The sequence below is a fragment of the Monodelphis domestica genome, chromosome 6 (genome assembly GCF_027887165.1).
Source record: "Monodelphis domestica isolate mMonDom1 chromosome 6, mMonDom1.pri, whole genome shotgun sequence".
Classification (NCBI taxonomy): domain Eukaryota; kingdom Metazoa; phylum Chordata; class Mammalia; order Didelphimorphia; family Didelphidae; genus Monodelphis; species Monodelphis domestica.
Window position 1 is genome coordinate 182,251,025 of NC_077232.1, and position 12,876 is coordinate 182,263,900.

A 12,876-nucleotide genomic window follows, 5' to 3' on the forward strand; every position below is an offset into this window, starting at 1 on the left:
TCAGTTTCATAAAACGGGACTGGGGAAATACCCAAAGATCGGGAGAAGTATCACTCTCTGCCCTGATGATCAGACATGTCTTATGCTGGTAAGGAGGGCCAAATTTAGCCAAGATGAGTGCTGTTATATAATAATAATAATAATTATTATTATTATCATAAAAGTTTATTATACTGAGTGTGGTTATATAATAAAAGTTTATTACACATGTATATCCTAAGGTTTAGAAAATGCTTTACAAATATTTTATTTCTTGACTAATATCTTTTCTATGGTAAACTCTGATTTAAAAATGCAGACCCATTATTTCATTCCAACACCTAACCTAAACAATCAAAGGACTGCCTTGAGTCAGGGTATCCATTAAGCAGGGAAAACCACTTAACTCCTCACTGCTCTAGCAATTCTCTAAAAGTACCTATTGCTAAGGAGGTACACAAGGAGATGCCTCATCTTTTTATGAATGGAATTACTAATCTAGTCTCTTATCTTTATCATGTTTTACATTCTCTTCATTTCTGAATATCTCTCTTTCTATTAGGGGAGAGAAGAGAAGTAGCAAGAAATGACTGATATTTCAAATGGAAGGAATTAATAAAACTCAATAAAAATAATTAGCTTAGTCAGCCCTTCCATTCCAAAAATTGCAGAAATCTTTACACTTAAAGACCTTTAGGAAAGGCTGTAAGTAATAGAGCAAAAAAATTGTCATTTTGTGTTTGCCTTCACTTTTTCAACAAGTTCTAGAATCAGGATAATATAAACATGGGAATTATGGAAGCAGGAGAAAAGCATTAACATGATAGCCTCCCAGCCACTTCTTAAGGGCTACTTAAGATGCTAAAAGATGGGAAGATTAAAATGTACTTTTAATTTTGAAATATTTAGAATGATTTAGACAGCAGTACAGTTGATTCTCTTTACTCAAAATGATTTTATGGAAAAGATAGGGATTTTGTTAGAGAGTACACTTTAAAAAATTAATTATAGGTTTGTGTGAAGATTCTAATATATGTTTTCAATGGATATGTAAATTGAATACTGTCAGTGATCTCTGACAATTTCTGACAATCTTTTCAAAGTAAATCTAAACAGTTAATAATTATATGAATGTTTTAATAGCTCTGAGTTCCACAGAAAAAGCTTCTATTTGCTAAAGTGTGAACCATACCTTAATTTGAGCAGTATATTCAAAGAAAAAGTTTTCCTTGCAAGGATCTTTCCCAATCTCCTTTCCTCTATTTTAATATAAGTAAAGGACGCCTCCCTGGGAGTTTTAAGAGCATCAGTTAATTCCATCTTCAAAGAAAGGCACCAGAAAATATAGCAATTCCTTCATTATAATACTGTTGTGATGTTTTCTCAACATATCAACAACTCTATTAATTAAAAGAATGTTTCAATGACATATTTGTTTGAAACTCCATTATTGGGGGAGTCATAAAATAAAAGACTTGCTGATGTGTTATAACATGTTAAAGATCTTATGATATGAAAATATCATTAAAACTAACTAAAATAGAATAGAATCCCTAGCATAAAGGAAGGGACCTTTCACACAAGGTCAAACTAGATTTCAGGCCCTACCAGAAGGCTACAACGAAATTCCTTTACCTTCAGCAATTCCTGGGAACAAGCCAGGACCCTTATAGCTGTGGCCTGCCTATCCCTTAGATGATCTCCCTACCCAGTCATCGGATCTGAGGACTATTTGATGAAGTCACAATTTAAAGGTATTTCTGCCCCTCCAAAATTTCTTCTTCCTGTTTATATATGCCCAAAATTCATTTCAAGAACTTTTATTTTACAGTTGGTGACAAGAAGCTTAATATGTTGGTTATGGTTGAAACTTAATCCTCTTAAATGTCGACATTTGGTCAACAAGGGTAATTGATGAACATTCTTTCAGTTGCCCCTGCTCTGCTATGAGGAGGGGGCTCTGGTGACTATGGGGAGATTGGTGGGCAATAAGAACCTTAGGGCTGTGGCCCCTCCTCACCAAGTAACTTCACCCTTATGTGAATGGGGGGCCAGGGTAAGCCTTGGCACTCAAACCTGGGTTGAGGGAAGGGATACTTTCTAAATAGGATGTGGCAGATTCTATTCCTTAGTCTTCCTGATCCAGCAAACATTTATTAAGTACCCATTATGTGCATAATCCTTTGCTAGGTAAATGACAGTGAAAAATAAAGCAAATTATAAACAGAACAATCTTACAGTTTCCCCATGCCTTCTTTCCCTGAGCTCTATACAAAATACTTTATATGCTAGTAGTAAAATTTCTTGAGAATAGGGATTTTTCATTTTGTTTTTGTGTCTTCTCAGCACAATGGATAATTAAGGGTTTCAGAAATCTTTGTTATACATGTTACATTGAATCTCTCCAGTAGAGGAATAAGGGAGGAGGTACTTTCTTGGATTACCAAACAAGATTCCTCCAAGGAATTGGAGAAGAGAGAAAAAGGAGACAAATGAACAAACGTAGATAATCCCAGGGCAAAGCCTATAGTGATCATTTTTTTTTTAATGTGCTGAGCAACAGGAGTCAATGGAAAGAGAAAAGAAGAGGAAAGCAAGACCCTTCAAATTTAGTCTTAGCTCTCTTGATAACTAGCCTTTAAATGGGTGACTGCCTTTCTGCCTCAATTTCTTGACCTACAAAGGGGAGAATATGGTTGCTTAGATGTTCTCCAACCGTCTGATTCTGTGAGGCAAGAGAAGAGAGAAGTTATAGAGCTCCTAGGGAGGAAACAGTGTCACTAGGGGAGACATGGGAAACTGGAGATAATAAACTTCAAAGATGTTGGAGCTTTGCTGAGTGTACTTTCAAATGGGTAAACTGAAGATGTTCTTGAAGATATTTTTGTCACATGAAGCTTCGGATACACTTGTGTGTCTTATATGATTTATACTACTTTGAATGACTTACAGTTTCTTCAGTGTTAATAAATTCCTTCTCAGGTGCAGAACAAACCCCTCCATACCATTTCATTTCATTCTGTTAGATTTCTAATCCCTGATTTTCCTGCTAGTCTTACTTAAAATATCTATACAACTTGTTGAAGGCCTTCCTTTTCTCTTTGTTCTTTTTTTCTTTCAGTAGTTTTTAATACCTATACCCACTTGGGTTGTCTGTGACTCAGAAAGCAATGGGAAGATGTACCAGGGGTATAATCATGTTGAATCACATCATTGGAGATGACTTGTGTATAAAAAATGTTATTAAAAACATACTCATTTATTCATTAGAAAAGGAGGAAGAATTGTCAAGCTATAGGAACAGGGATCAACTTATGAAATTTATAGCATTAGTTGGTTTTAACACGTATTTCATTATACAAAAGTTCTACTCCAGGAAAGATCTGCTGAGGTATCATTTAGTTCTGTCTAAATTAGGGAAGACTTTTCACAAAAAGCCAAATACCAGGGCAACCAAGTATTAAAAGTTCAGCAAGTAGCAGACAGCTGTGTCCTCCCGGCCACTCTTCCCTCCACCATCTGTATCCAGCTGCCTCTTGGTTCTTTGTCTCTGCCTCTCTCCACTCTCCTGCCACCCCTACCATTTTCTCTGGGTTCTGGGCATGGTATTTGGATAAGAAATCAAGCTCATTATCCAGGTGGCTGGTGGTTTCCTTGAATGTTTGTCTGAGGGTTTTTACTCTTCAATGAGTCATTGAGCCTGCTCTAGTCACTTACTTTTTCAGCTCCTGTCTGACCTAGGCTTTAAGCTTTCTTGAAAGGAAGGACTATTAGTTTTTGTTATCGTTGTATAGAAGAGGGTTTGAAATACTGTAGGTACTTTGTAAATGTTGAACTGAATTAAAACACAAAACATGAAAAGAAAGGCCTAAATGTAAGCTTTGCCTTGGCAAACGAACAGCTTTGCAAATTATTTTTTGTTGGCTTCCTTTTTCAAAAATGCTGGCACATATACTTTCACATAGTTTCCACTATAATTTTTTGAATCATTTTGGAAAAGTCTAAGGAAGGCAAGGGACCAATTCCCAGAGATTTGCATGGGCTCTCCTTACTCTATTTCAGGATAAATATGTCCATGACAAGGTGATACTAGAATTATTTGAATAAATATCAAATTTATCAAATAATTTGCCACTGCCCATATGTGAAACAAAAGAAAATGATACATTTTTCTTGTGTGGACTAAATTCTCATTACTAAGATGCTAGGTTACAATTAATTTGAAAAATCAGTATTCACAAGTTAAGATTCCCACAATCACTAAAATATGATAGGAAATAAGAGAAGTTTCTTGGGGCAATAATAGGATTGCTGTGAACTTCATAAATATTAGAAATTTATTTTGCCTTTCTACTGGTTTCTCACAGAACAGAGTTAAATAATAATACTCTGACTTTTATGACAGAAAAAAATCATGTAATCATAGTTACACAGTTGTGAGGGCACTGGATTTTATCACAAACATATAACCCCCATTTTAGTAATCCTAAACACTGTAGAGAATTAGCCTTTTGGTCTGAAAATTTGTATGGCTGGTTTCTGTCTGCAGCTGTATATAGCTGGAAAGGTTGGACAGCTGTTTTGAAATTAAAAGTTTTTTTTTTTAAAAAACCCTCTAACATACAATGACAAAGTTTAAATTAAAGTGTTACTTTTAACATTACAGATAAGGATACTATTTTAATTTTAATGCTATGTTTCTTCTTTAAAAGTACTAACAACCCATATTTATAGAATCCTTGAAGATGTGCAAAGTATTTTCTTCATAATGCTGAGGTGTATAGTCCAAATTTTATTGTCTTCATTTTACAGATGAAAAACTTGGTATATGAAATGAGTTTAAGATTATATATTTTCCAAGTATCAGTTAGAATTTGAATCCAGGTTCCTGCCATCTCCAAGTTCTCTTTTTGACTACACAAAGATGGCTTATCTTTTAAAAAAGAATATATGATTAGTTTTGATTTTAAAGTGTAACTAGAAAACGTTTTTAGGTCAGAAGATCTAAAATTCTCAGGAATTTAATGTTTAGAGTAGAAGAAAGCCAGAACAACAAAAAAAGAGCAACATTATGCAAACTGAAAAAAGTCTAAGTGAGCATGAATACTTCATTCCATTTATTATTACTTTTTATATGGAACAGCTATTTTTTTTGGAGGTGAGGCATAACCTTTCTGTGCTTTGGCTATAACATCATGGAATGCAAGACTTGGTAGGGAGCTTGGAGATCATCTAATTCAACTTTTGGGCTAAATGATGATTTGCTTTTTACAATACCTTGAATAAATGCCCATCCAGTTTCCTCTTTAAGTGCTGGAGCAATGGAGAAGCCAGACATTACAACTCTCAAAAAACCCAAAGTCCTGTCAGCAGGTTTTAAAAATCTGTTTTATGTTTGTTTTGTTTCTGTCTTTTTTTTTTTGTAAAGTCAACCTATTCTTTGAGAGAGCAGCACTAATCTTTGGAACTGAGAGGAATAAATCCAATCCCTCTTTGACATGATACCCCTTTAAATAGTTGAAGAAAGTAGTCATGTTCTCTTTAAGCCCACTCTACTCTAAATAATTATCAGTTCCTTCAAACGATCCTTGCATAGAATGGATTCCCTTCACATTCCTAGTCACCATAATGTGATGTCAAGAACCAAAATGCTAGACTCCAGAACAGAAGACAACTTCTTTGTTCTATTACATCTTAAGACTGAGCTACCTTGTTTGAATCATACATACATCATACTACTGTCATCAGAAAAAGTTGAGAAGTTAAATGACTTGCCCAAAGACACAGTACCGGAGGTGGGACTACCCAGGTCAATCTGGCTTTGAGGCTCAGTGCTTTAAGCATTATACTCACTGGCATCTTATTCCCAGATTCTATGTGTGTTAAATATAATTTCTTTCATATAGTGTGCATTTGATAGACATTTGTTGATATGATTTCACCTAAAGAGTTAGCTTTTGTCAATTGTAGGCTCTTTTCTCTTGATCAGAGGATAAAGCTTTAAAAATAGACTGAAAATAAAAAATACTTTTAAAGTACAGTGTTTTTAAAAAGTCAGAGAAGAAAGTTTAATGAGCTATCCCATGCCAATTAAAAAAAATAGTTGAGGACTAAGACAAGAATTCAGAATTGTTTTGTATCATGGAACCCTTTGGCAGGGAAGACTACAGATTCATTTTCAGAATAATGTTTTTAAATGACAAAACACATAAGATTGTATTTCAAATATGTTGAAATAGTTATAAAATACTTAAGAAAAAACAATCATAAATCTCTTGAATTCTTATAGACAACAATAGGTTAAGATATCTAAACAGACTTTTCTTTTTTCTCTACTTCTACTTCATCTCTATTAAATACCAACCAACTATTACTAAAATGACTGACAAATCAGCCTTGATGAAGCACGGAGAAGCACCCTGACCACGACCTCTGCCCCCCACCTTGACCACTCTGTCTCCTCAGCCTAGGACCCTGAAGCCAAGAGCCTTGGGAACAGCAGTGTCTCCCAAATCATCATATCTCCTTCCAACCTAGCCCTTGAGGCCAACGATCAGGGGAGAAATTGTTGTCGAGATGGGGCCTGCCCTTCCTCATTACCCCCAACAAAAGCTGTTGACCAACTGCTACTGACCTGCTGATGTTCTCAGGAGTCCTACAGGTGGTCTGTTCCTCTGCAGGGGCCCTGCTTCTAGCCCAGCCCTTATAGCCATCATTGGAGGCAACTCCTCTGAGTAAGGGACCAGTCATTCCCCCTAACTAACAGCCAATGGCCACTCAGATCAGATGTTAGACAAGAGTCTGCACATGTCAGGCAGTCAAAACACCTCAACTTTGACCAAGCTCCCTCACTCAGCCTGGAAGGAGGCAGCTCAGGACCCTGAACCCAGTAGTTTTGGAAATAATGCTTCTAGCTCAGTGCTTTCAGCCATCATCCTGGGGAGCAATTTCTGTGGAGACAGCCTAGGAATCTGCAGGAGTTACAGTCATAGCTACTGAAGAACTAGAAAAGGAAATTCTTGTCACCAAAATCCCTTGGCAATGCCAAATGGCTCAACATCAGAAACTATTTTATCAGTGGAAACAACATTGAAGAAGAGGCATAACCATCTGCTTTGCTGAAGACCCCTAAGAACCATGAGGCTTTTCTCTGTGACTTGCAGTTCTCTCCCCCACTATAATGGGAGCTGCTTTAGAGCAGTGCCTGTCTTACTTTCCTTTTCACTTCCTCAGCACTTGGCACACTGGTATACACATGGTAAGCACTTAAAAAATGCCTGTTTCATTCCTTACTTTCTCCACTGATTTCAGAAACAGAAAAGGAAATAGAAAGATTATGACCTTTTATGTATTTCTCTTCCTTATCTTTCTTGTGTTTTCCTCAAGACCTCAAGAATACTAATACTGTCCAGTTACTGAGGTTTAGGTTTTTCTTAAATTGGCAGAATTTTAAGGATTTTCTTTGGCTACTAATAACTCTCCCAAAGAGAGTTTTTATTCTAGAAGTTCTTGCCATTATCAAATGATGCAATGTCAGAAACAGATATGACAATTAATGAAAAGGACATCAAAAAAGATACACTACTATCTTTTTGGCTATTGTACTCCAATATTCTCAAGCCTTTCTATACTACTTTTAGTTAAAACTATATATATAATTACATATTATATATAATCTATAGTATTAATTATTAAATTATTACAAAGAAATGTAATACTGTATAATAAATATATATGTATATATAATAGTCCCTCCTAGAATATGAGTTTTAAAAATTATTCCAAATGGTGACAAATCCAAACAAAACAAGCATTTCCATATATAGAAAAAAAGAAGATATTACAAAAATGAAATCATAGAACACAGTCATTTTGGTAGTGGTTTGCATTTCTCTAATGAGTAGTGATTTGGAGCATTTTTCATATAACTATATATAGCTTTGTTTTCATTGTTCATGTCTTTTGCCTAATTATCAATTGGGGGATGGTGCTTATTCTTATAAATTTGACAAAGTTCACAGATATAAGACTGCTATCTGATGGGATGTCTATGAATTTTTTTTGCCAATTTAGAATATGAACTGCTTGAGAACAAGGACTGACAACAATTTTGTATTTATACCTCCAGTCCTTAGTATACAGTAAACATTTAATAAGCTTAATAATAAACAATAATACACACTCTAACTTTTTGAATAAAATAAATTCAATTCCCTCCAGTTTAGTGTTTTGGATTTCATGCACAATTAAAAGAAAATATATGTGTTAATTAAAATTAAAAAGGACATAAAAATAAACCAAATGACATTTTGATGGTACATATATTCTATTGTGGGATTAAAAAAAACATGATTATGATCACTGATAAAACTGTTATTGCTTTTTCTTTCGATTTATAGAAGCTATTTAAGAAATGTTTACTATGCAATGGCAGTTAATTTGTGCTGTAAGCTAAACAAAACTCACTGAAAATGTCCATTTCAGGCACCAGTATATGTTTATCTCTCTAGTTGATTCATTCACAATACAACCAATGCTGAAGCTGTCTTTCTCTTAGATTATTTTATATTTTTGAGAATAAGCATAAATAATACAAATAGCAATCATTCTTATCAGTAAATTCCCCCAAAGCAAGTAAAATTTAAGAACCATCAACTGAAGGTTATAATTGCATTCTGACATAAGGATATAAAATACTAGACAAGGCAGAAGAATTGATACTATTTGCTTGTTTTTAATCCTTTGTGTTCACTTTCCTTTCTTTGATCAACAATCCTTCTCTCTTTAGCTTTCTATCCTAACAAATCCACTATTTTCAAACCTCTAGAGAAAGCCATCTGTTAGGATAAAGCTGTGGCACTATCATAATTCAAATACTCCTTTTCTTTTTAAGTGTTTCTTGACCCTACAATTATAGAGAAACACTACTGGATATAAACATAAATGAAATTTGCTAATGTGGCATGCAAACAATACTAAAATGTGAACTTAAAATAGGAAAAAATGTAAAGCCAAAGAAAAATCCATTATGATTCTTTCAATCTCTTTTAATGCATCATAAAACCGAGAATGTTTCACTACAGAAAAACATTTTGGCTTCTTTTATGATTTCAAAGAAGGATAATTATGATTGTCATGAAAACACATTGAGCAGCTGTATACTGTTAACAAAAGAGCCATTATATGAATGCTTATAAAAACTGGCAATTTAAACATTCAGATTTCCTAGAAATTAGATATTCTTCTCCAATAGAGTAGATACCAAAAAAGACTGTTTTCTATTAATTGTGGCTGTGTATCAGTCATATTTCAGAGCCAAATAGACCGTCTTTATTTTGGGACAACTGCCACATACTTAGAAGTGTACATTATATCATTTGGTTAAAAGTGGTTTCATGTTCTCAATTTCTAAAAATACCAGGGTCAGTAGAATTTTTCTCACTTGGGTTATTTGCTTAAAAATCATAAAAAGCATAATGAAGAACTATTGAGTTTGTTATATAATAGCTAATTAATAGATACTTACTCATTAAAGACTAGATCTGGAGCAAAATAGAGAAATTGGCTGTTCGTATGTTTGTAAGATCTCCAGCTCAAGGCAAATGATGATAGACACATCCAAGAATACTGGATTAGGGTAATTTGGTCCTCAAGAGGCAAGTTCTTAAATCCTGGAGAAGAGAACAATTAATCATGAAACTACGCTTGACAGTTTACATGCTGCTGATGATGAAACACCACAAAATGCCCCCAAAGTGCTCTTTTACCACTAGATTGAATTCGCCAAGCCTTCAAGAATATCTTCTACATGGTCAACACTGTACTGATTTATAAACACCTTAAACTATTACAGGCAGTGAAAATCCAACTGGGACTTAATTGGGGTGTTTCAGATTGGGTACTGCTTCAAAATATTCTTTTATCCTGATTTTAAAATTCTGATGAACACGTAAAATTTTATTTGGCCATAATTATTTAGTAATATACACAATTACTAAACTCAAAATACATTTGTGATCATGATCTCATAAAATTCAGTATCAGCAAATGGATTTTAATTTTCCTATACTAAAAAACAAGGCTTGATTTGGGCAGGGCTGAATCCTTGACAAAACACTGAAGTAAATCAGGTATTTTGGATGTACCCCCTTCCTTTCTTCAATGCCCTTTTTGTTCCATTCTCAACATCACTCACAACTCTTCTACCCCTTACCCTCAGCCAATACACACACACACACATACACACACACATGCATCCATGTAACACTCACATGCATATACACGGTAGATTCATGCTGCTTCTCCAGGGCAGTATTTGAACCTATCCTGATCCTTATTTTGCATACACCCTAATTCCTCAGAATACTGCTTTCACAACACTGATAGGCAGAGGAGAGATGCTTTTGATTAAGTGAACATTTTTTATTCAATTTTATTTTAATTCCAAACTTAAACACTAAATAAAACAAAAAATTTACATATACATTATAGAAGAAGAGAGGATTATACAAGGAACTGCATGTCTCTATTATAGAGAGCAAGCTTGCTTTTCTTTGTAAAAACAGGAAAAAAAATCACCATAACCTTCAAAGTTGTCCTGCTTGTCTGTCTTTCTGTCTGTCTGTCTGTCTCTCTCAGGGAATCCTCTTACTAGCTCTCTTCTCCTTACCATCTCTCCTCCACTGGGAGTAAAGAAAACTAAAACTCCTGTGACAAACCATGATTTCAGAGGACAAAGAATAAGCATGCTATCCACCTCCTGATAGATGATGGATTCAAGATGCATAATGAGTCATACGTTTTTGTTCATAGCCAATCTGGGAATTTGTTTTGCTTGACTATGTTTATTTGTTACAGGTGGAACTTTTGACATATCTTAATTATATTCTGCAAGGCTGCTGCCTGCACAGGCTTTAGACAGGGTTGGGGTTGTTGTTGTTTGTTTTTACTATAGGCCATACTCCTTGGTAGAAGTGTCCATTTTAAACTAAATATTTTTACTTGTTTCCCCTTATCAAAACACATTTTTCCATGGATCTTCATCATCAATTGGTGTGTGTGTGCATGTGTGTCTATTCTCAATATGTTTTTCAAAATAGAAATCTGATAGGAAAAACTAAAACTAAAACCATATTTACTTTCTGTAGTAAAGAAGATGAGAAATCATGGAATAAAGTAGAATCCTACCTGGCAGAACCTTTGCCCACTTGACTACTTGAATCATCTGCTTGCCAGCCAGGCGGTTTAAAGTAGAGAGCAAGTTTTCTGCTGTATCTGGTTTCGAGCCATCATAGCCTGCATATACAACTTCGGGCTCAATGCTTTCAAGGACCATAGACGGTGAAGGCGTCAGTGCTCGTGATATGGTGGAGAGCTGAGGAACAAGGGCGGAATTCACAGAGGGCTCTTTGACTGGTGCGATATAAGTTGTTCCTTCTTCCGGGCTCTGGGGGGGTGGTGGGGGTGGTGGAGCCTGTTGCTGAGGCTGCTGTTCTTCATGAATCCCTTTCAACTTTCCCAGTTTCTTTGACTTTCGAGCTAAAAGCAAAAAAGATCTTGTTACAAAAAGGTAAAGAAGAGATTTACTTTGAACAACTTTGAGTTACTTAAACGTGGGTGCAAGAAGTAAAAATAATAAAATAACAAGGAAAAAGTGCTCCTGAACCATTCACTCGGAAGGGATAAGGGTGATCAGATGTACCCTAAGTGCTGGATCAGTATCCACAAAATGTGAACTACCTAAAATTAACAGCACAGGCATTTGTGGGCTGATAGAAGTAGGGGGAAATCAAGGACTCAAGAGTATCAAAATAATAAAGTGAATCAAATGAACAGTTATTCTAAGATTTACCATTGGGATGCAGAGATTTAAAGCATGCATTTACCATCGTACCTCAAATTATAACAAGGAAGAAGTCTGTTTAAATATGTGAAAAGCTTAAAATTACTGGCTTTGAATTGCACACATGTCTGAGAAAATAGTGAGTATAGAGCCAACAAATTAAATACATGATAAATGAAACATGCTCCAAATACCTCCTAAGAGCCAAAAATTTCTGTCTTCTCTATTAAACTTTTTGAACTTAGAATTAAGAACAAAAATAAAGATATAGTACACTTGGCTTTAATTTGCTCACTCCGATGAACCTTCTCTGACTTCCACTTGATAGATCCTGAGTATACATGTAGACTATTACTATGATATACTTAAGTTCTACCATTATTTCTCTCCTGTTCTGTTTTTATTTGTATTATCATCAGCATCATCATTATTTTACTATACAGAAAGCTCCTGAAGGGCAGAAATGATCTTTTCTACTAATATTTTTTACTTTTTAAAGAAAAATGCTTCATTCCACTTAGGAAAATGTTACAACCACACCATATAACAAATAGTTTTTATTGAAGGTATGACCATCAAAGGACTCCAAACCAGAGCCCATTCAAGAGGAAGAAATGAATACAAAGATCTTGTAATCTATAAATTGGACAGTCCAACTAATGAATCTACAGAAATTCATAATAAAGGAGAAAATGAAGGTTCTGTTCAGAGCAGGGTGTGAAACTCAATTTAATTACATCTGAAAAACCATTATACTTTCCATCTAGGACAATTGAAATATCAAATTCATTTCTATTCCCTAAATGGAATAGATAAATGATCTGTTGAAATGCAGTATAATTCCAAGTATTTTAAAAAACAAATATCTGAAATCATATAATCAACAAATCTTATGGTACTCTTCCCCTTTTCATGCTACTTCAAAGATTATACATATGATTCTTTGAATTATGTAGAGCCAAATGACCATGGGATATTGTATATTCCTGCTCTAGCTCAAGGTTTTTAAAAATCTGAATCTGTGGGCTTTGGGGGAATATTTTGATAACTGCATT

At 34.7% G+C, this 12,876-nt stretch overlaps 1 protein-coding gene and 1 long non-coding RNA gene across 7 annotated transcripts in view; one reads left to right on the plus strand and one right to left on the minus strand.

The window, feature by feature from the left end:
• The window catches only part of LOC130455072 (uncharacterized), a 75,159-nt gene extending 63,951 nt beyond the window's left edge, over nt 1-11,208 (plus strand). For all 4 annotated transcript variants that reach the window (XR_008912907.1, XR_008912905.1, XR_008912908.1 and 1 more), the window contains one exon: nt 11,127-11,208. This is a non-coding gene — a long non-coding RNA (uncharacterized LOC130455072). The remainder of the gene's footprint in view (nt 1-11,126) is intronic.
• The window catches only part of NR3C2 (nuclear receptor subfamily 3 group C member 2), a 411,230-nt gene that overhangs the window by 59,750 nt on the left and 338,604 nt on the right, over nt 1-12,876 (minus strand). For all 3 annotated transcript variants that reach the window (XM_007496254.3, XM_007496252.3, XM_001366781.4), the window contains exons 5-6: nt 11,167-11,517; nt 9,506-9,650 (exon numbers count right to left, since the gene is read on the minus strand). In XM_007496254.3, coding sequence (XP_007496316.1) covers nt 9,506-9,650; nt 11,167-11,517 — 496 coding nt within the window. The remainder of the gene's footprint in view (nt 1-9,505; nt 9,651-11,166; nt 11,518-12,876) is intronic.